Here is a 25,222-nt window from a genome sequence, read left to right as displayed (position 1 = left end):
ATGGTTATCATTGGATTAATGTTGCTGAAATATTAATGAGCACCTCTTGCCTAATCTCCTTACTTCCATATCCATATATCCATAATGAGCAACGTGATTAGGATAATGAAAGCAATTACCAGATAAATTTGAATACTGATCCTTCAAAATATGACTGAATAGCTGACCCCAAAAACTGCTTAGACTGATGTATTAAAAAAATTGTAAGTAACATAAGCACTGAGTGGTAAATTCCACGGTCAATACATATAATGTGGAACATCTTTCTTTAAATTGTGTATTACATAACAGACACACTATCTCAGCATTTCCTCTGCTGTATGTGGTTAGAAACAGCATTGCTAACTCCGTTAGTGTTCTTTTACAGAAGCACACAGAAAACAGACTAGCAGTGTGTGGAACTCACCACCATACAGATCAGTGGAGTTGAGAAAGGTGTCATTATAACGTTCCTCTGCGAATAAAGTTGCAGTTTAATCAACATACATACAAATACAGAGAAAAATACACTTAACTGCAACGGAAGAACAGAACAATACTGAATCAAATGGAAGATGCATAGTCCCTCAAACATCACTGACACTGTGAACCGGAGCAATAAATAAAGGCAATCCTAATAAAACGCAAAGACAACCATCAAAGGTAAATGTCCATTAAGATACTGCAATACTACCTCCTCACCACTAGATGGACCACAATATTCACCTTAGACAGCATCACCTTTTCAGAGTAACAACATCAAATAAAAGATAACACATAATCCTGAATCATCAGAAATCTCTACTCACTTGCTTGCACTTTAAGGGTGTAGGGGTTCTTCTGCTGAATGGTGTGTGTGAACTCGAAGCGAGCGTTGCAGCTGTAGTCAGTGTTGGCATCTTTAGCCAGAACATTGGAGAAGAACAAGTCACCATTCAGACCCATTGACACCCTCTTGTCCTGTGGTATAGGCATAATGGCTGTGGAGAGAGACAAAAAGAAAAGAGAATCCAGACTCATTTGTTCAACTTCATTTGATGTGCAATAGCCGACAGGCAACAGAAGAAATAATGCTCAAGATGAGCGTGAGAATCACACGCATGATTATCTTCTTCTGGCCTTGAAACATCACAAGGCTCAGCAAATGTGACACTCAAGGGAAAGGAGTACGAGATGAAGACAAGACGTTCTGCACTAATCAACATTGAGTCTGGATTTAATAATGATGTCTCCGGCCTTGTGGATCAAAGAGCGTAGTGATCACATGACATTCTAGTGATGGATATTATCTTAAAGGTGAAGTAATGCACAGTATATCGATACCGTATGATATTAGAGATGTTTCTAATGTATTTTATCAGTTGTAATTGTATATTTAATTATGCATGCTCATTTCCCCTATTTTTTCATTTAGATTACCTTTGCGAAAGTTAATCTAATAATTAACACTAATAATTTAAAAACAATGACATATTTAATTACTGTTAATGTAATCTTTAGCAAATCTGAAGAATAAATATAAATTTTTAATACTGTACATTATGTGGTACTTAAAACACTGCGGTTTCTGTGTTTTATTTTTAATACAAAATATAGAATTTTATCTTATACGTCATCATCTTTTATAGGTTATCGACTTACTAATGATGGCCACAATTTTAATATTTGTTCATCCTTTTTAAAATCTTTTTAATATGCAAAGATAACTACATTATATGTACAGAATAAATTAATTTAACCAAAAAATGGTGGCACTATCAAAACATTTATTTGTTTGTTCGAGCCCATCATTTATGGAAGAAAAAAAAGATTTTATGCTTTGGAAAATCATAATTATAACATAAAAAGTTTAAATTATAAGATACTAAGTCATGATTATGAGGTAAAAGTTTAAATTGTGACATAAAAAGTGACATTTAAAAAAAAAAAACTACTTTAATGTCATAATTGTGATTTACCAAAACATGTTTGTTTTTTTATATAGCAGAAATAGACTTTAATATGACACAGAAACACTGGCTTAACCAATAGTGTTGGTTTGAGACAAGGTTATCAGTTTGGCCAATGAAAATGGAGTGTTCTCGAAAGTTCTTTATCGAATTTAGGACTATACTCAACGATGGAAATTCAAGCTAGAAGTTACTCTATCTAAAAGACCCTTATGATTAATACTTCTCATTGACACATTTCATTTCATTTCATTTCATTAATCAATGTACTAATGATGACAAACAGTCAAGATGTGTGATCAAAGCAGTGCAGCGTATGTGTCTGTCTGTTTCTTGATTCTAGGTCTGTTGAAATGCTTCAGTGCCATGCTTGTTTCTGCTCTCTCAGCTTTTTTATCAGGTAGTGCAGATTCGCATACATGCACCAGCTCAGCACTAATGCAGTAACGGACACTGCTGTGCAGAGGACACAGACTGAGAGACTGAGAGAGAGACAGAAAGTAAGAGGTAGTGAGAGGGAGGTTTGAGGAAGAGGTAAAACAGAGCGTGAAGGTGAAGGAGAGGAGGGGTAAGGTTAAGAAATCAGACACAATCAATCACAGGACGCGATGAGCAAAACTCACAGCTGTCCATCCAGAAGGTTTCAGGAGGGGGGAGACCAGGGGGAGGGTTGCAGGGCAGGACGAGTGATACCCCCTCACGCACAGTTACCGGATCCAGAACCTCTTTAGGCCACAGCGGAGACTCTGAGCAATGGAGACAAGTTCACCAGATCAGGGAATATAACAGTGGTGTGCATATTACTTTTAAAGGGATAGTTCACCCTAAAATATTGTCACCCTCATGTTGTTCCAAACCTGTATGACTTGCTTTTTTGCAACACAAAGGGAGAGATTTGAGCTTTTTCCTTACAATGCAAGGGGATGGATGATGTCGAGCTCCAAAAATTATAATAGAGCACCATAAATTAATCATAAAAGTAGTCCGTACACTGTCCGAAAAAATCTGCAAGAATCGTACAGCTTGTCACTGTACTCTTAAAGGGATAACTGTACTTTATTTACCTCTAAATATTCTACTATATATTACTAATCTAACATACTCTAAGCTTTTAGGGGTAGATAAGGAACAAAGTTTACCCTTTCAAATGACACTGGTTTCTGTATGTTTTGTAACCAATTGAAACTGAAACTGAGATAAAATATGAGAGCTAAGGCTGAGGGGAAGATTATCGGTATAAGCCAATGCTGTATGACTTCAGAAAACTTAAAATATAGCATCATGTGGACATTTTCCATGATATGACAAAATCTTCTACTTTTGTGTTCCACATAATGTTCTACAAATGTCATTCACCTTTTATTATTGTATTTTTAAATACAAATGCACTTGTATGCTTTAAAAAAGTAGAACTATAGAACTACAATATATACAATCCCACATACAACCTCATGTATTATGTCAAGTATACTTACATAAAGTATATTGTACCACAACAAAAGTCATATGGGTTTGAAACAACTTGATGGTGATAGATAAATGATGACAGAATACGCAATCCCTTTACAGTCAGTTTGCATTAAGTGCATGTTGTGTACAGTACATGTTGTGCTTTGACATTACAGTAAACCAGCCCTCACTTGACACTCGAAGCAGGATTTTGTTGGAAATTGCTGTGCCAAAGTCGTTGGAGGCAAAGCACTGGTACTCTCCTTCATAATCTTCCGGTTTCCCACTGCTCCTGAACTCCAGAGTTCCGGAACGACTCCGCATGGTCACCCGCGGGTCCTTCCCCACGTTAAAGAACTTCCCATTCCGCCGCCACAGAAACCTGCACAGACCGGTCACAAACAGGATTTGTGCCAACTTGACGCTGTTTATGTAATAGGTCCATTGTTGGAGCTTTTTAATAAGGAGATTTACACACACATCAAACCAACAACATGAATACCAAACCAAAGTTGACATGAAATGGAAATTTCCCTTAATTTGAGCAATTCATTGGTGCATATGTTTATTTTTATTTTTTTTGAAATTTTAAATAATTTTAAATAACTCGATCTTCCAGTGAAAAGACAGACTTCTCATTTCGTCCTCATAAACTTGCTCTTTCTTACAATTGCTAGTTTGCATTCAGATCTGCATCCATCCAATCAACAACCGATGGATAGAACCAAGTCTTCGCCCAACATTCTTTTTCGATAATCCGTTTCACTTGGATGTATGTCACAATATGGAAAAAAAAAAGATCTTCCGTTTCATTGCGATTTTGAAAAAGGGTAGGATTGCGTGCCTGGAGTTGACTGGGTGCCATTTACTAACCTACTGAATATTCTGTGAGCGTGAACACTAAACTGAGCGTATTATTAGACCACAATTGTTTTGCAGGCCAGGCTGAGTGGAAGGTTTTATAAAGCCCAACATACCACCAAACAAAAAGGCCGTCTGAATGGCCACACTGTGTTGAGCTGGTCAGGCCTGCTTTTCACAAACAAGCACAAGTAACAAGAGCCAGAGTGAGCGCCCCTGCATTTCTGATGGCATGAGAAGGGTACAAGTGGGAGGGAGGGTGGACAAAACTGGCAGCGCCACTGTCAGGTTGGGACATTGGGTGTCACTCTCACAAAAATGTGCTGGTCTTTGTCATGCCGAGACTAATGGCCGTCGGGTTTAATTAGACGGCGACAGAAGTGAAAGAATGAGAGAGAGAAGGACAGGATGATGTAAGGTGGAAATGGACGTATACAGTAAGAGGTTGCTGACAAACTGGAAATGTAGAAGTGGCGAGAGATGGAGACAAAAAGATAGAGAGGAAGAGACGGCACAAAGAAAAAAAGGTTTCATCCATTCTCACGTTGGCACGGGGTTCCCCTTGGCCTCGCATTCAATGATGATGTTATCTCTGGGGTCCACAATGTAGTCCTTTAGTGACTGCTTCACAATGGTGGGGGGCTGTTTCACTGTGGAGGGAGGGACAAAGAGAGAGAGTCTTATCTCAACAGCACTGTGGAAGAACACTCACGTTACTCAATGTCATGTATGCATATGCAAGCGTTGCATTTCTCACTGCTGTCTACAGTACAAACTAAACAAAAGGTTGTTCTATTCACTCTTAGTAACAAAATATAGATACAACTAGTAAAGAAAGATAAAGTTTTGATAGAAAAACACTGCTTATTCATCTTTCATAACATTCAAATTCCCTGCCGCTTGTGTGTTTGTTTACAAAATATACTGGCTAATTTGATAAGATTATTGTACCAGCTTCGTTTACCACAATTTACCCCCCAAAAAACACAAAATGTGTTAAAAATGGTGTAGAATCAGTATGGGCCTCACAAAAAGTTGTGAGAGATTGCAAAATGTAAGATTCAGAGGACACAATATCACTTTAGCTAGTAGCTACTATGCTACATGGCCATTATGTAATACAAATTTTGTCAATGGACTATAGAGTGCAACAGTCAGGTTCCGGAAGTAAAACTCATTCGCTTTCTCCTTAGCGGAATTGATTATTAAACGATAACCTATGAACCTTTAAAGACATACTGTTAGCTACAAGGTTGTTAACATCAAAATTGGCCTCATGGAATAAAGTGTCCATTGTATGCACACTTCATAATCTGGCTTGAAGTAAAAGGACATCCGGGTTTACTTTTATGAGTACTGTGAATACCTTTTTACAGTAAATATATAGAAAGGAAGTATGTGATTTCGGATGCAGTCGTGGTGTCAGTTTCCCTACGCTCTCTCAAACTACTTAAATATCTGTATATATTGCAATAAACGTTAAATATATTGTTTTTATATACATAATTAACATATTTAAATCAATAGATTGGAGTGAAACAAAGGCCGGTGAAAAAGTGGGCGGGCACTGTTGCACTCAATTGCATTACACCAAATTGTACCTATTAGTCTCTGAGTTCACTGTATTATACTCATTGAATGTGATACATGATTAGCCACCAGATTCTTGACTGCTTTGCTCTACTTCTAGCTGGCTGAGAACTGTGGGTATTCTGGCACGGCTAACAAACCCCTGAAGTAATCCTTCCTCTCAAAGACATGGCCTGCCAAACAGACATGCTCTTGGGCTTACATTAGAATATTAATCAGCTTTAATAAATGATAGACTTTGTAATTTATCGGGAGTAGCACAGTGAACTTATGCAAGCTCTCTTGAGACTGTGTTTGAGGGTCTTTTCAATGGTTTTTGGGGACTGTATTTGCTCTAATTGTAAAAAGAGATTGGACAATGTCCAACTGCAATAATTCTGTTCTTTAGATTTCTGATGAGATAAGTTTTGTTGTAAGCTGTATTAAAACCAGTCGCTGATTAAATGAACAAGTTAATCCGTGTTAATGAAGCACTTACGCTCTTGCTGGATCTTTGCTGTTAGTTCCAAGAAGGGGCGGACGGAGAGAAAAACATTATTTGTGGGAATAGTTAAAAGAGAGAGTGAGGAAACATGGGAGATGTTAAATAATGACTGTAGAGAAGACAATAATTAAAACATTTAATACAGTTCTAAGACAAACATTTATTTTAGTTAATTTCTGCTAAACTGCAAACTGAATTACTAGTTACTATACACACACAACACTATGTCTACTTTAACATTGTAATACTAAAAAAAAGTAACCAAACAAATGAACCTACCTGTTAATGGGCCGCCAGATGAATGAAGCGGAGAGAAAATTGCAAACACAAATAGAGAGGGCATATTAATAAGACTATTCTGAAAAAACAGAACATCATACCAAACATACATCACTGTCACATTAGCAAATCATAATCAGTGCATTTGTCTTCCCCATATGGCAGCATATTTAATCTTCGACTGTCTTTCTTTGTCAGTCAGTTAAAGCGACAGCCCCTACGGGGGGTTCGCTCACATTCGATAATAACCACAATCACTATGATGTATGTTATCAGAAGAGTCAAGAATTGCTTTTGCGATTGTGCTTTGCTAATTAAAGGAATATGACCTTCATCCTCAGGTTATAGTATCAAAAAGCATCCATGTGTCTGTGATGCTTTTCATGGGATAGCGACAGGTGCATCTCTGGCTCTGTGCCATTCATCATCTGACATCAATCATAGCTCATAAGCAAGGTCACGGGGGATGGGACGTCATGGGCATATGTGTTAGTGTGTGAGAGCGCATGTGTAAGGTCAGCTGGGACACGATGACAACCCTTGTCAATAGAAATCACATTTCGGGGGAAGTGTTAGGAATGAAGGAACAATAATGGAGAGATGCTTAAAGTCACATCTCAAGATCAATTCATCTTTTAGATCAGGGGTCTTCTGAAGGGGTTCTGACTATAATTGTTTGAACTAAAATCAAAACAACTACAAGTCTTAAAAAAGTCCACCTTAAAAATGAAACAGTTACTCACACAGTATGACTGGCTTTTGGGTAAACTAAGACATACAGTAGAGCTGTTCAAAAGTTGGGGGGTTGGGGGCAGGGATTACTGTACATTCATTAAAACTGACAGTAAAGACTGTTACATTGTTACATGGTGTTCTTTTCAACATTGATAATAATAAGAAATGTTTCTTAAGCATCAAATCATCATATTAGAATTATTTCTGAAGGATCATGTGACACTGAAGACTGGAGTAATTGCCATCAATAAATTACATTTTCAAATATATTAAAATAGAAAACAGTCATTTTAAACTGGAATCATATTTCACAATATTACTGTTTTAGTATTACTCTATTTTTGATCAAATAAATGCAGACTTAGTTGAATTATTTAATGTTTATTCCTACAGTCTCCAAACTTTTGACCAGTAATGTATTTGTATTTTAAGCATCATAAAGTATACAAATCATTAATATGGTATTATAAACTCAATTTCATCTTATATGTATTGTATATAGATATATGTTTGTTTCTCTATCCAAACTAGGTCTTGGTCTGAAAATTACAAGTCCTGCTTACGGTGCGTGTAATATGGAGTATAAGCGTACAAATGAAGACACAACAGTCACTAATAGCGAGATCAGATGCCTGTCATTTCCCAGCAGCCCTGCTGCTGCATACATTCAGAGAGGTCGAGAGGTCAGAGGGGTATTATGAAGTGCTCAGAGACAGGATCAGTGCTCCAATCTTCTCCATCTACACAGATCAATAGAGATTCACACAGACGGGACCAGAGCCTGTAGTGAAAGCTAGAGATAGAGGGGGGAGAGTAGTTGCCAAAGACGGAATGAGAAAAAAGGCCAAATGAGAAAAAGAGAAAGCAAAGCGAATGATGGCGCTTTGGGAATACAGGCGGAGAAGGGGAGCTGGGGAGGTGCTGACAGCCCCTGGTCAGACTGAAGCTCCCTCTATTGTTGAAGCTGGTGAGCACTGAGCGCCGCTGGGGTTGTCTCGCTCTGTATGAGCTTTCAAATCATTTTTCATAAGAGATAAAGACAAACCTAGACTGCTATTATTAGAAAGAAACTGAAAAAAATTGAGGGGTAGAACAGACAACAGAAGGCGGAGTGGATTTATTGGTTTCTTTGTTGCAGATGCAGTGCGGATATAATGGATTTTACTCATTTATTATGTTTCATAAATGGTATGACCAGTGTCTCGCAGGACGCTATAAATGTGCTAAAAAACTGCTAAGAGAGCATGACACCACTGAGATAATATTTTGTGCAATCAATTATTGTGGCACAGCATTGTCCACTGTAAAATCTGGATCCTAAAGCAAAACCAGTTAAGAACCACCATTATAATTTAGTGTAGTGCTATTTTTATCTGAGAAAACATCCCAATGATATTGGATTAGCCGGTTTATGAAAGCTTGTTTCTTGCATAAAAATAAATGGCAAAGTTGGTAAATGGATGTCACGTCTATTATTTAATTATTTATTTAATGCATAATGGCAGAACAATAACCCCATTAAGCCTCAAAGAGAGGTTAGAAATCAAATACACACTTAGTGCAGAGTATATAATTTATGTTGCGAGTTAAAGTGGCACACTGTGGAGGTCTAAATATGAGTGCGTGTTCGTATATGATGGGGGATGGGACTGCATGTGATTCTCTGTCCTTATATGATGAACGTGATCATGAACAACTTTGTTGATCCTGGAACAACATTCCAATCAACCAATCATATTTGGCTTACAACCAGGGATAGGTGCTTCTACATCAGTGTTATTCAGCATTATCATTTACCTCTGACTTTAGGGATAAGTTATGGGTGGGGTTAGATTAAGGGGTAGGGATTTTCAAACAGGAATGTTGTTCCAGGATCAACAAAATATGTCATATAATATATATATGTTGATGACTTACGGTCCAGTGGGACTTCAATTGGAGCCGCTTCCTTTGACAGCAGCAAGATTATTGACAACACCGCCAGTGCCGCCCACCGCCCCTGCGTCCACATCTCTCTCCTCCAATTGGCTGACCCGTCCCGTCCCAGCTCTCTACTGATTTAGTTGCACACTTTTAGCTGTGTTGTGTTATCTGTGAAAAGAAAAACTGCTTGTTAAGGAACTTCACTGAATAATCCTTTTGACATTACTGTGACATTTAGGAGGGTGCCACTGGCCAAACAGAAACAGACTTCTCATAGAAGCCTATTTATTCAGATTTTGCAGGGACACCCTTAAACGCTAAAATACACAGTTGTGAGTGTGTACTGCAGGCGTGGGCTGTGCATACGTGGAGGTTTTCAGCTGGCCTACATTTGCAGTTGACACAAGCATTCCCTGGAGCCATTGGCCCTCTTACAGATGAATGCGGCATCAGCGCATCACACCTACACATCACCATACAAACCTCCAAAGCAGAAAGAAAAAGACTCTTGCTGGTCAATCGGTTCACTTGACTGGGTGACCGAACCCCAAGATGGAGGACAGGGCTAATATACAAACCATTGAGGTCTGATGGCAGATGTTAACTCATCTGGCTTTAGCTGTATGCTCTGGCAGCTCTGTTTCTCTGCACTAGTACATCTGTCAAATCCTGCTTTCATAAACCTGACATTCTCTCCAGACTTTCCTCTACGCTCTTTGAATAACAGCACACACACAGTCTGGAGGTCAGTGACAAACCCTTCCCTGCAGATGTCATCTACTAATAGTTGATCTTGGCGTAATTATGCAAATGAGCAGCCATGGCCCTATAATTCACACGCCTAGGGTGGTCTGGGTAGCAAGACCCTTTATTATACAGTGTGAAAAAAAAAAAAATGCAATTTCAGGAACAAGATTGGTGGTTGAAGCATGCCATATACCTCGCTGTCTCCTTTCTCTCTTCGCTCAACTGAACACATTGAATCTGGAACAATGATATTCCAGCATTCTGCTCTTGTGGTTTGTTGTTTGATTAATCAGATATTACAAACTGTATTATCGGTCAGTTCAAAGTGTGAAATGAACTACTAAACAGATGGAAAAATGAGAATTGGATCAAGTGTGAAATTCTTTCAACACACTAATGCGATCATTATCAAATATCTGCACACAAACCATTTGCTGGATGAGTTCAAAGTACTTCATCTGCCCCAAGGGAAGATAACACATGCCTCTACTTCATGTCACTCAGTCAAGAAGGGCTGAAACTTAGTGTAGTACGAATCATTGTTGGGGAAGCTACTTTAAAAATTGTAGCTTTTTTAAACTACAAGCTACTCGTAAATTTAGATTATGAAAGCAAATCAAAGCAAAGAAAGCGGGCTTTACTGTTACAGTTGAGCTAATATGTAGCTAAACATTTTAAGGAAACGTTTTACATAAAAAAAAAGGGTGAACAACTGACAGTTCGACTTTTTTATGTGTCAATTTCACCGTTTTGAATTGAAAATGCAGCATAGGCTATAATTTAATGTAATTCATAACTCAATGTGACCAGCAAGAAACATTAACGGAGCTGCTTTTTGACATATTAGGCATACGATTAACAATGTGTTCATTTAGTGTTCTTATTTTTCTTTATTCCTTGCTTGCTCTTTAAATAATATAACTGTTGATGTATACAACTATAAATATAATTTTTTTTTTTTTGGTTATTAGTTTAAATCATTGAAAACCTCCTGGATTCAACAAATCAATGCATTTAACAACATTTGAACAGATACATTTAAACTAAATACCACCAATAAAGCTAAAAACACACAAAAATATATAACTGAGGTAAAACTAAGCATTGAACTAAATATGATATTATTTTATAAAGTTATAACAATAAAAAACATGCTTGCATTGCTATAAAAACTAGCTACACTGCTATGGATAAAGCAGCTTGTTACAGGAAAGCTTCCTTGTATTGAAAACCATTGAGTTATAAGAACACTAATCAAAAATACAGATGTTAGTAGCATTGCTACTTCTAACTAGTTAATCCAGACTTAATGTATGTGATGAGACAAAGATTGAGAATACACAAAAAACTAGAAAGATGCAGTGAACTAGTCTAAAAAATGTCCTTCATCTTGACCATCATACCCGTCATAACAGAGTCCAGGTGGTTAGAAAGAGAGACAGTCTGAGGCCTGGAGAGAAGATGGGCTTAAGCCAGAAAAAATCTGCCACAGAGGTCACTGTCAGCCCAGGGACCCCAGCATCCTTTTATTTCTCGATCAAACTCTTTCAAAGAGCCAAAACTTTTTTGGCTGCCTGAAATCCCATAAGCACAATTACAGAAAAATGCTCGATCTTTCACCACTCTGCTGTTAAGGTAAAAGAGACTTTCCATAATAGATCTGATACATATGCATACACGCACATACACACATTTATATAGCATACATGCCTCCAGGACGAAGCTCTGGCAAGAGTTATTTGGCAGGCTCTGCTGTCTGAGAAACCCCCAATATGAATGTCAGAACAGGAATAATCTAACCCAAATAGTTAAAAGACTCAAGGAAACCAACAGCATCGCCAGTCTCACCCCCACATCCTACAGAGGCTTTTCAGTTTATTCTAATGGAGCGAACAAGAGATATAGGCACATCTGATTAAGTGTTTTGTGCTCGGTGAGCTGTAGTATATTGAGATTACAGAGAAGCATGTGGCCTAATAGCATGTGTTAAAGCCCCCTCTGTGACCCCAGCAATGACTCGTGGCACACATCCTAGACGGAGTGGAACAGGGTTTGCATCCTGCCAAAGGCAAGACAAGACATGGGTTAGTCACTCACTGAGTAATCTCCTTCATTTAATTCATAAGATCTATAATTCAATAACCAGCACTAAATTAAAATAAAAAGAACTTGAAAATAACCATTGAATCGCCGACTCAAGCAAATCACATCAAAAAGATACAAATGGTCTACTAAAACAAAGCTTAATGACACAATGACTTAATAACTGCACCAAACTTTTCATGACTATGGAAGCCCATTTTCACCTTTTGTTTAAAAAATAAGATAGTTGTGACAGTAATTATTTCTTGTAATTGCATCTCATAATGTGACTATTTCTTGATTTTCACTTTATCTTACAATAACCAGTGTTGTTATCATTAACTAAAACTATCAAAACTAATTTTTGTTCATTGAAAAAAAAAAAAAAAAAAAAAAAAAAAAACCCATTAGATATATATTTTTTTTTTTTTTTTTTTTTTTTTTGAAATGTTGCTTTGGGAACTAACTGAAATAAAATAAGTTGAAGTTGAAGAACTAAATTCCAGAAAAAATAACAATTTAAAATATTATTAAATTATTAAAATAATGCAAAAAAAAATACTGACAATTATCTGGTTTATATTGTACAGTGAGGCATAAACAGGCTTCTATGACACATTAAAGGAGACATATCATGCTTTTAAATCGTTCCTTTTTACATATAAATCATACATTTGTAGTCTATATAAAGCGGAACTGCAATGCTTGGGTCTGAATTCCTCATTATTATAGCTCCACGGGCCCCTTTTCTACCCCTTTTCTGATGTGCGTCTGAGAGCAACTCGTTTTGGTGCGGTCTCTTTAAATACAATTGAGACACTTCATACCCCGCCCCCTCTCCAGGATGTAGAGGTGACACTCGGTTCAACTACACCCCGTTCGGCCATTTTTGTAGTTTGATAGCAGAGATAGGATTATCTAGCGGCACAGAAACTTTTTATTGACACGTTATTAACAAAATGTCAACAACGGAAGACTTGTCCAGCCAGCCTTACATGTTCGAGCCAGAGTCGGAGCCGGAGCGAGATGAAAATGAAGACGACGAACCTGCAGAACAACGTCTTCATATGGATGTATCGCAATGGTGTGTTACTGTATTTACATATGAAACTTTGGTCTTCCTACCTTTTACCACCGTGTCGATTTATTTTGATTAATATGAGCGAGGGAGAGAGAGCAAGACAGCGGCAAGACTCTCTCTCTCTGCTCGTTCTTTCAGTTAAACATGCGCCCTGTCACAAGCGCGGCAGTTCATCTACATTAGACGGTGTAATGAAGCGTGTGGGTTACTACATCCAACAACCGAACATTTTAACTTACCCTCTCGTAACTTCTGCATCTTTTAGCTTGGACTACAAAATTGCAGCGAGAAATAAAAATGGCGGATTGCTCGAAGTGTTGGGCTGGAAGTCAATGTCCTTATTTGGCAGTTCCGCTGCAAATACTGTGACGTAATAGTTCACAAAACGTCATAGATAACAGAAAAATCGGAACAGGTTGAAAAATAAGGCCAAAACAGAATATAAAGATATCAACGAAGCACCTGAAGAGAATAATTTCAAATTTTCTGTACTTCTAAACACTCCAAATATACAACAAAATGCATTTAAGGGCTAAAAAAGTGGATTTAGCATGATATGTCCCCTTTAAGGCAAAAAAAAAATTACATGAAAACAAACACTACAAGGTTCAAAGGTACAGGTGATACAAAGGTAATGTCCTGTTTGGTCTGCAAGGGAATATGCAAGAAAAAAAATTATGAAAGAAAAAGAAAATTATATATTCATAGAGAAAAATTCTAAGAAATATTTATGGACCTAAATTTACCTGCCATTGTGTGGAGACGTTCATTTTGGAAACTGGTATGCAACCTGGTATCACAGCTAGACCCTTGTTAACTCTTACCCTTAGTTAAATTATTTTTAAATTAGATCTCACATTTAATTATGTTAACACCAGCTCATCAACTGCATTCTGGGAGTCATTAATGCTATAATTAAACAGCATGTGTGCTCATATTTGCATTGATGTCTAGATGCATCCATGTTTCAAGTTAGTATTCTTTCATCAACAACCAGAAAAAAATATATATCATTTTTACTGCAGAAAAACAGAAACCTTCAGAAGGAGTGTTTTTAGCCAAATGGCTTGAGGGATGAGGGGAGTGAGGTGAGGTGGGCTTCAGTGTGGAACTGAAACAGTGATTAACAACATAATAGTCCTGAAACCCACTTGAGCTCCATCAGAGCAGGTGAGTGGGCATAGTGTCTGACTCTTCACTTGTTAATGGTCACGGTTATCACAGCTTATTAATGCATGATGGCAACAGCACCTGCTGGAAAATTGAGAAAAGTGATGCATTTTGAAATAGTTTTGATGCACTTCATAGCTGCACTAAAACTTCACCAAGACATCTAGTAGCCTGGGAAAGAGAATGAACATGCCCTCATTTAAACTTTCACCAAATATGACTTTTAATATATGTGGTGGTTTTTGAATGGGAGTAAGCAGTACAAAAATATATAAAGCAAATTTTTTTGTGTGTGTATCGATTTGGGCCACTTTCATATACGGTTCTAAATCTAAACATATCCAATTTCTGGTCATCTGACCTAAGTCTAAACATTTGTATCTGATTCTCCTCTTATTTCACAATTATTCCAAACATTAAAAGAAAATGCCATTCAGTATGCAAATGGTTGAAATCATAGTCCCTCTATCTCATTACGATAAACCTAAGATGCACATATTTTAACATAATGTGAAGGACATTAAAATTCCATTAAATTACTTTTCTGAATTAGTCAAATGCAGCGTAATAAATGGTGACTATTTCCAGAAGCGAATATCGGGTGCAGAATAAAAATTACCTAATTTATTTTTAATACCCACAATATTTTTAAGCAATGTTCATTAAATTCAAGTGCCTACATTTGATGTCACAGTTTCTAAAGACACACAAAAAATAATTTAATATTTGGTGGTGTTCATGGAATAACGTCTTAAGATTAATGCCTTAAAAATCTGATCAGTGCAGACACGAAAACTAAAATGATAAATAATTAAAGCCCATAACTAAAATTATAAAAAAAGAAGCAGGAATTTTGGGTGGGAAATATCGAAGGGCTTGTCTCATTTTTATTGAAAAGCCAACAGGCTTTATTATAAACCTGTTTTGCCAAAGTACTTGGTGGTCGGCTGTAGGTGGTATTAGTGGGAGGGGATTCGCATCTGATTGGACTAAAGTCTTTTGTAATGCATGTGTGTAACCGGTCCCACTCAACCCGCTCAAAGCGGGTTTGGAACCGGGGTCTCCAACGTGGGAGACGGGCACGCTAAAGACCGCAGCCGCTAGCGTCAGTATTAAAATCTAATTCTAATAACTTTCACGTCTAAACGCAATGTAAATGAGCAATTAAAACAACTTGATGCATATCTGTAAAAAGAAAAAAACCTGAAAACTAAATGGCACTGTGAGGGCAAATGTCCTTGGTGCCACTGTAGGTTGAAGGTCTAGCAGTCTGGGGTTTCATATCTCTGTCTCTCTCTCTTTATGTCCCTAGTGTGCTGATGGTAGTACAGCCCCAGGCAGTCTTCTCATCCAAACACACGCACACACATTACCCATACTACCGTTCTATAAATACTCACATGCCCATCACAGCCAATTACCCTCAGTGGAGCCGTGCCTCTCCGCCCAGACGCCCCACTCACTCCTCCTCGGGCCCCCTTCAGCACTGTTCCTCACTGAGACAGAGTCTGAGGATGCTGGACTAGATGCCCCCTACAGCTGTCACTTACACACACCATATGCACGTTTTAACACTCCATTTTCAATAGACATGAAAAACTTTACACTCGTTTTCCCTGAGGGCATGGAGGAGATTTTCCATACTTATGTGTCCCACAGACACTGTTAACACTAGAATATGTATTTATATGTGATTCATTCATGAGCATTCACAGCGACATCACAGGGCCATCTGATATTAAAAAATATAAGCTACTTTAAAGGGATAGTTCACCCAAAAATGAAAATTCTGTCAGTAATTACTCACCCTCATGTTGTTCATTTCCTTCTCTCTGGTCCTCGGGTCTTTTCACGTAGTGTTTAAGCGTATGCGCGTCTGTGTTGCACGTCACCACGTAGGCTCACTATTGGCCGACGCTGGTCATGTGTGATACGTGGTGACGTGCAACACAGACGCGCTACGCTTAAACACTACGTGAAAAGACCCGAGGCCCAGAGAGAAGGAAATGAAAAGTGGAATAAAGTCGTTATTTTTGTTTGTTTTTACGCACAAAAAGTATTCTCGTCGCTTTATAAACTTAAGATTGAGCCACTGGAGTCACTTGGACTATATTAACGATGTCTTTAATACCTTTTCTGGGCCAGCAAGTTTCAGTCCCTTAGAAGCCTATGGAGGAGTGAGACAACTTTCAGATTTAATCAAAAATATCTTAATTTGTGTTCCGAAGATGAACGAAGGTCTTACGGGGTTGGAACAACATGAGGGTGAGTAATTACTGACAGAATTTTCATTTTTGGGTGAACTATCCCTTTAAGCAGCATTTAAATGAATAAACACAGTTGATTAATATTCTTTTGTATTATAATACGGCTCTCGAGAGTTGATTCTTACTGGTCAATCACAGCATTCTGTGATTAAATATAAATAAATTAAAATAAAATCAATCAATCACAGCAATCTGCAATTAAATACTTTTTAATGGCCAATGATCAAAAAATGGTGTAATCGACCATAAAAGAAAATAGCTGCAGAGCAATCAAGATAATAGGTATAAACTTACACAAAGGGGTTGGAAATTTGGTCAATGTCGAGGCTGATGATGGCAGAGACTTCTAAGACCTGTGAAGACAAAAAAGGGGGTTCATGATGTTTTTTTCTGTTCACCTGCATTTGTTTATTATTATTGCTCTAATTGTAGTTGGTACCGACATACCACTGGTTCTTAATAGAGAAAGTAACATAGAAGCAAAACTTAGTGTCCTCTGCCTGCAGACATAAGGCTTTACTGTAACATGAGGCATTCCACTTCACTTAAGCGTACCATCTAAATCTGTGGTCCTGAAGACAGCTGAGATTACAGAGTACTGGACAGGCGCTGTGTAATCTTGACCTCTGAGGCATGGGAGCCTGACCTCTGTCAAACAGAGGGACTATAAGGCCTTTCCTGACTTGACAATATTGAGAGAGGAAAGAACGGTGAAAAAGAAGACAGTGAGAGAGACGTGAATAATAATATAGAGCCATGGATGAAGTGCTGATAGAGAGTGAATCCTGCTGACGTCTCGTTCTCCTATGGCACGCTGCACAGACTGATCTCTACGGACATTAAAGGCGCTGAGCAGGAGAAGGAAATACACACTGTGTGGATGTGAGCATGCTCGAGACATGCTAGAGATGTACGACTTGGGGACAGCTTGTCTGTGTCCATTACTGTACATTTCCCAGTTGCACAATTCTGAGATGTCTACAATACTTTGCTTCATAACATTTGACCTAACACAATTGCTAACACTTTGTGCTATGAATATGAATGATATATCATATAGCTTGCTGAGGAGAGGTGTGCTATTACTTTTTTTTGCCTGGCAGACAATAAAATGGGCAAAATAATCCCGCAGATTTATATTGAGGGAGTGACTCAAGCTATTTCTAGTGGCCAAAATATCAGACAGACTTGCATGTGGGCTATTTTTTACTTCAACCAGTAAGAAACCAACCAGAATACTCTAGTAACTGCATAGCAACATGCCCAAAAACAATCAGAACACCCTAGAAAACACCCAGAACATCCTATCAGCCACCTACTATAGCAACCCATGCATAGCTACATGCCAATATAAACACCCTAGCAACCACCTGGCAACCCCCCAAACACCTACTGCATAAAAGCCTAAATTCAATCTGTTCATCATATACTGTAAAGCGATCGTGTCTCTTCAGAAAATGTTGGACTAAACTGCTTAATTCATATGGATTTGTTTTATGATCTCTTTATGAACTTTTTGAAGTGTCAAAGTGGTAGTTGCGTAGACTGTCAATGGAGGGACAGAAAGCTCTCAGATTTCATCAAAAAGATCTTCATCTGTGTTCTGAAGATGAACGAAAGTCTTACGGGTTTGGAACGACATGAAGGTGAGTATAATTAATGACAGAATTTTCATTTTTGGGTGAACTATCCCTTTAATGTCTTTCTGAACGATCCATCTTTCTGAACGATATATTGTGCTGAAAACGACTCTCTACAGCTGGCAATTCAGGAAAGTCAGATCTGAAATGGTGAAGATAACAGTTGTGTAGCTTTGTGTGTCAAATGTGGACAGTTCTGACGTAAAGGACAGGCATGAGGACATGTCAAACCAAAAACAACACAAAAGCCGGGAGGAAGGTGGTTTGAACTGCTTTCACTGACAACCAGACAAGCAGTCAGTCATGCAATCATACACAGTCTTGCTCACACTTCACTAGACCTCTTCCCAGGAGGCAGCCGCAGCTCATCTGTAAGGTTGGGCAGTGCCCCACCAAAAAATTCATCCAAAACATAGACCTCTATATAAACTGAATCAATAATAAATTTGTCAATTTGTTTAGCATTTTGCAACAAATATTTTTCAGATTCTCTGGACTATTTTAAGTCGTAAAGTAAGCAGGATATATTAAAATTTAGTGCATGGCTTCGCCAGGTGTGTATTATGGTACAGATTTCAAACTGCCCTGCTTATTTTCACAATACCTTGGCTTACATAAACCTCAACGTTAGTCTGCATCAGGTCAGTTACTAGTTGGCAGATCTGTTCTTCCTATGTGGAGTAGCGCATCAAATGAATGAAAGTATAAATACTTTAGTTTAAACGTGCTCATGTGAATATCCTTTATAAAGTTCAGTTGTGTTTGTTAATGTTTGAGAACAGACGTGACTTTCTTTTCCTAACTGGAATTCCTCCACAACTTGTAATATTTTAAAACAACATTCGGAGGCAAGTAATGTTGAGGCAAAACAACATTAGACAGATGTTGATGACTGCGTTATTTTACATTTGCATATGATTACATATGATATCCCTTGTTTCTACATCTTCCTCACATGTTTTGATCAGGAGATTCAGTAATATTTCAGAAGATGTGTAATAGCGCCCCCTACAGTGAAAACACAGAAATCCGGAAAATTCAAGGAAATTCATGGTTGCCAGGTTTTCGTAACAAAACCAGGCCAATTGCTATTAGAAATCCACCAAATCACGGGCCTAAACTAGTTCCGGGGGATAAAAATCGAGTTCGCATAAATCCAAGGACAAAAAATAAACAACCGCAGCAACAGTGCAAAAGTAGCCCAATTACGTGGAAAAACCACAGACTTTGCAACACTGATTCTAAGATAGCGTTATATGCGTGTGTCAGATAGAACGTTATGCTAAATAACACAACCTCTGCTAAAAGTGTTCTGCATGTGTTCAGCGATTAAATGTAAAGCTTACAAAATGTTTATCATAAACTGTTGCTAAGACCTAGTTAACTAGCTAACTAAATTTACTGTCAGGAGCCGCTATTGCCAGGAGGTCACAAAAGGTTTTTTCTACCTCCCTTGAAGCGCACTGTTTAACAGACACATCTATTGTCTGTTTGTCACCTAACTATCTCATATTGTCCGGTAACATCTGCTCCTTATGGAATACACTTCCTGTCTGACCTCTGACATCATCCATTAGTGGATCTTTTTAGCCTTTACAGGTCAGAGGACCACAGTAATAACAGCCTACACAGATGGACAAACAGTCCAGAGATTTAAAGAAAAAAATATGCAACGTCATCCTACTAAAGCTTGGTTGTGGATGGTTATGGACACACTTAGGCCTATGCTTTAAATGAAACCAAAACTTGCACTAAAGATGCACAAAAAAAGAAAAAAAAAGGGACAAATAAATTAGATATGTTACGAAGACTTCAGGGAAGGTAAGAAAGAAGGGCGGAGAGCTGTGTGGATCTCATGGTTGGCAGGAGCGATGGTTCAATGTTGCAGAATGACCTAGTTATACCAGGAGAGAGGATGGAGAGAATAGATGTGGGGAGGGGGTGGCAGGGAGAGGGAAGGGAGGGGACGGAGAAAAGGGGGACCATGGAGGAACAGAAAGAGAGGGAGTTTGGTGGAAAGCGAGAGGAAGTAGGAGGAGGAGGGAGGGATGAAGATGGTGGAAAAGGAATGGAGTGAAAGAGGCATATCTCCAGCCCTAAGGGGAACGATAAATCAATCCCGCCTCTTCATGATTAGAGCCGAAACTCTTCCTCCTCTGCCTGTTCCTCCCACTCATTGCTGTCAATTATTACCTGATGTAAATCCAGAAATAATGTACACCTGCAAAAATCTGGAAAATGACACCTTTGAGACATAAACGTTATCCTGTGGATTCATACAACCACTCTCCTCCTGAGCAGAAGAGGCAAGAGCAGTTGTTTTACTGTGTGGATGTTTTTACCGGAAACTGCCAGATGCTGACCTACTCTACTGAAGGTGGCACGAGGAGGATCCTTGCGGCAAGGAGAAGATCTGGGTCATGATGCTCTGAAGAGCTTGTGGTGACAAATAAAAAAAATGTAAAAACACATTTTTTGACAGCACTGGTTTTAAATGACCTGAAGGCTTAACCGCATGAAAGTCAAAGACTTAAATACTTTTACTTACTTTAAAGATTGTTGATTACTGTTTGGAGTCGGTAAGATTTTTTTTGGCAGAAATATATATATTTTTTATTTAGCAAGGATGCATTAAATTGACCAAAAGTGAAAGTCATTCAGGTTACAAAAGTTTTTTATTCTAATTTTTTATTCTAAATAAATGCTGTTCTTTTGACGTTTCAATTCATCATAAAATCCTGAAAAAAAATTCTACAAAAAAAAAAAATTAAACTTTTTTCAACATTGATAATAATATTAAATGTTTCTTGAGCATCAAATTAGCATATTACAATGATTTCGCAATATCGACTTATACCATACCGCTCAAATGTTTATGGACGGTATGATTTTTTTAAGTGTTTTTGAAAGAAGTCTGAAGTGTCTTGAAGAGACTTTCACCACACATACACAAACTCTTTTATATAACCCTAGCTAATCATTCAAATCTAACCACCATCTGAGAGATCTCTGTTATTAAAAGTGCTTTATATTTTCTTCCCTATGTGAATGCCACCAAAGAAATGTGTCTGATGGGGTCAGGAGAACCCGAAACAAGCCAAATAATTCAGGGCTTCCCAAAGAATAGCCAATTTTGTACACCATTACATGCTCTGAAACAGATATATAAAGGGAGATGTTTCTTAGTTTGTTCACTGTTCATCACGTAAGAGCAGTGTTTTTTATCTGCCTACTTCATGTCCAAAACACGCTGTGCCACATCTGAAATATTTAAGACCCCCCTTCCTCTCCTATAACCCTTAAAGTAGACCACCCTCCTACACCCTTTCAGCACAGCTTTAGTCTCTTCCCTTCTAAAGTGAAATTGGATTCTGTCTAATCTCCGCCAGCACATTCGGTTTCCTCTCATTTCCTCCTGCACTGTTTAATTCAGTATTTATTCAATCGCAAAAAAGGTCACACATTCAAGTAAACAGGCCAATATAAAACCTTCTTTGATATGTTTTTGTATTGATTTTATATTTGATCTAATTTCTTCTGTTTAAGTGTATTATAAAAATCTGTTTTTCTGTGTGGATGTCCTGTAACTCAATAAGATGAGATGAGTTTGTGCCTCGGGAGCGAATCCTACCAAGCACACACCCAAACCCAGCTCTCCTGCAAAACACTGCTAATGACCCAGTAACCAATTCACACAAACTATTATATGCTTCTAAGTTACTTCATTTCTTTCTTTCTATCTTTCTTTTCTTTCTCACTTTCTTCCTTCCCCCATCTGAACACAAACGCAACCCAATAGCTTATTATCCAAACCCGAGTTCCTGCCGTGGCCAATGGTAGATGACCAGGTCGCTAGGGCTCCATAGCAACAGCATCGGGTGAGGGGTGTTTGTGTGTATATGTGTTTGAGTGTAAAGCTCGTCCCAGAGGAGGTGTGTACTATCCCCATTACCAAGCCAGCGCGTGCGTGTGCGTTAAGGGTTGGTGGTTGTTGTTTTTTTTTAAGTCAAGAAGGGAAGGTACAAAATGTACAGCCCTTTTATTTACATTATCAGGTCTGTTAGACACCATGTGGTTAAATCAGACTCGAACGACAGGCTTACGCAGGCATAAAAATGAAAACGGTGTAAAACGCACCTGTGCCGTTGCCGCGATACTAAGTAATACGGGTTCATTAGATGTGCAGCAGATGTGTGTTGCTGCACAGAACAGGATTCTGGTCAAACCCCCCACCCCCGCTAAAAAAGTTCCAGACAATACATTTCTGAATGACTTCCCTTTTTAAGCAGTTTTGGAACAGCTTTAGTGAATTCAAAACAAATAGACGGCATAAACTAGCCTTAGACACTGTATTCTGTATGTTTTATACATATAGATTGAGAGGTCACATACAGGCCAGTCATAAATATTTAATGCATGCTGATTCCTGTGAAGCTCACGATGAACCCTCTTCTATTGACAGCATTAAGGAAATACCTTAAAGGTCATGGATGAAAAAAAAAGTTAATTTTTCCCGCTGATGAACTGACTATATTGATGTATTATAAAACTCATTCAATCTAATATCATCAAGGTACAACTGCAAAAATGATTGATATGTTTATAAGAATACATTTTAATATAACATTAATGTAATTTTGCTGCTCACTCTCAACAATGTTTAGATATTTTTACGGGAAAAAAAAACAAACAGACAAAAGCACACAGTGTTTTTTTTTTTTTGCAGTGAAGATGCACAGTGGTTAGGAGTGATGGGTTACAAAAATAGCTGCTGGGACTCATTTCCTGGATGGGTCCATCTGCCTGGGGTTACCGTGGTGATTAAATACATTCTGGATCTCTTAATGGCTGTTGCTGTGCCATCCCACCTCCTGGGACATGGGTCCCCCACTCCTCCCCGTGTCTTTTGCTCCTCCTCCGTTCGCACTTATCATAAGGAGGGATTGGTGGATATTGTGATAGGTGTGAATATAGTCTCTAGAGACTCTCGTTCACTAGATGATAAGAAACGGCTATTAGTATGCATGCATGCATACGTGTGCGTTTGATTGAATTTGCATGTGTGTTTGAGTCTATGTGTGAATGAGTGTGTGACAGAAAAGGGGGGTCCGAGAGACGAGCTGCTGACAAATTCATTAATTAAACCTCAGAAATCTATCCACCGCAAAATAACAACTACAAGAAACGCCCCTGGAGCTAATTTTGGAGGGTGGGCTTTTCATTCTTTTGTGATTATTCTGGACACACGCTGCCATTAAAGCTCTCGTAATAGAGAAAGCCAACCAACGAACGAGATGAAAATGGAGAATATGTCCCTCCTCATACAGACAAAGAGCAGACATGATGTTTTAACCTCCTTGAGTAATAAATAATGCACCTCAAATTTTGCAGTGGAATTAATACAAGACATAGAAAAGTGATTCACAATCAGGGGTTATTCCCATTTCAGCAGGTTCCAAGGTTTATAATTTTATAATGGTTAAACCTATAAAAAATAAATTACATAGAAATTATTTTAAAGTAATTAAAAGTATGTTTTGTATAATAAATATTACAATTATATATAGTTAAAATAAGTTAATAAAAATGTAGGGATGCACCGATACAAACATTTTGGCCGATACCGATAACCGATAATCAATAATTATTCATATTTAAAAGCCGATAACCAATATATTGGCCGATAAATCTAAATCCCAATTTTTATGTAATTTCTGAGTCTGATTACAAAAACAAAAGTCTCACCGTTAAAATCCATGTCCCAAGCACACAAATATAATGTTCTCATTATAATTTTATGGAGCCTATTTGACAAACTTGCAAAGCACATTAAACTTAACAGATTTTTTTTCTTTCTTGAAGTGATTTCAATCATATTTCAAGCATATTTCAAGCAATTCAAAACCATCATGGCGAACAGAAGTGTCGCAGCTAAAGAATATATCAGCTAAATTTTCGTATCGATACTGATAAGGTGTAGGGCTGCACGATATTGGAAAAAAAATTACATAGCGATATTTTTTTCCCAACGATATATATTGCGATATTGCGTGCCATCAATCCAGGCTAAAGTCAATAATTAGCCTACCATTCCATGATATTAATAATTTCACTAAGCAAGCTTCATTACAAGTGACAAAAAGGCCACTTAATATTTTATTCCAAAATTAGAACATATACGTTCTAATTTTTATTGTTATTGACATTTTAATTGTTTATTAATAAACAAGTGTTTTCTGTAAAGATGAAGTTGACGATCTTTATCTTCGCAGTAGTGATCGCGTGGGAGAGAAATGCACTTTTCATACGGATTACATTATTTTGTTTTGAATGGTTCTGTTTAAAAGTAGAGATTTTTGTAGATAATAGATATATTTATATATATTTTTTTAGGTGTGTGAGGCGAGTAGGCTACCTTATACGCTGAGTTTCGGTTCATGGATTCAGGCGCTGGCGCCTCCGTGTCGTGATTATGTTATATTTTCTTTTTATTTATTAAATCCAGGAAATTGGATAATGAAACACTAATTAAAATTAAGATACAATTAATACAAAACGAAATTCGCTTTAAAGAAAGGCTTTGTGCTTTCTGTTTGAGGTCTCTGTGAAAGTTTTAAAGCAGTCTTTTAGTGCCGCTTTCATTACGGTCGCGTCCGTAATGGAGAACTGTCACGTAACATTGTTTTTTCCTCATAAATGCGAACACGAAAAATAAAATACTTTTTAAAAAAGACAACCATCCACAACTTTATAATACTCCAGCAAAGTACCTCTTTTTGGTCAACATCCTCTTTTTTGTAGATGAAATAGTCCCAAATAGCTGATTTTGACTTTCTTTTTGGTACGAAATCTTTTCTTTTTTTTTTCTTTTTTGCGGCGGATCCTCTTCGTCGCCCATTTTTAGCTATAGGATGCCAGTGAATATTGGCTGTGAGCGCGGTGAGCGGCGGCATAGCGAACCAATCACTGTGCAAGCACGCGGGAAC

At 37.9% G+C, this 25,222-nt stretch overlaps 1 protein-coding gene across 17 annotated transcripts in view; it reads right to left on the bottom strand.

Annotated features, from left to right (window-relative positions):
• nfasca (neurofascin homolog (chicken) a) overlaps positions 1–25,222 on the bottom strand; it is an 89,546-nt gene that overhangs the window by 31,882 nt on the left and 32,442 nt on the right. For 8 of the 17 annotated variants that reach the window (XM_079857133.1, XM_079857126.1, XM_079857128.1 and 5 more), the window contains exons 2-9: positions 16,891–16,949; positions 9,244–9,417; positions 6,307–6,324; positions 4,783–4,888; positions 3,569–3,759; positions 2,552–2,674; positions 789–959; positions 407–454 (exon numbers count right to left, since the gene is read on the bottom strand). In XM_079857133.1, coding sequence (XP_079713259.1) covers positions 407–454; positions 789–959; positions 2,552–2,674; positions 3,569–3,759; positions 4,783–4,888; positions 6,307–6,324; positions 9,244–9,337 — 751 coding nt within the window. In that variant the 5' untranslated portion in view covers positions 9,338–9,417; positions 16,891–16,949. The remainder of the gene's footprint in view (positions 1–406; positions 455–788; positions 960–2,551; positions 2,675–3,568; positions 3,760–4,782; positions 4,889–6,306; positions 6,325–9,243; positions 9,418–16,890; positions 16,950–25,222) is intronic. The other 9 variants (XM_079857127.1, XM_079857130.1, XM_079857134.1 and 6 more) reach the window with 3 other exon arrangements.

The sequence above is a fragment of the Squalius cephalus genome, assembly GCF_949319135.1.
Source record: "Squalius cephalus genome assembly, chromosome: 22".
NCBI lineage: Eukaryota > Metazoa > Chordata > Actinopteri > Cypriniformes > Leuciscidae > Squalius > Squalius cephalus.
The sequence above is the reverse complement of the archived record's forward strand: the minus strand, read 5'-3'. Positions and strand labels throughout refer to the sequence as shown.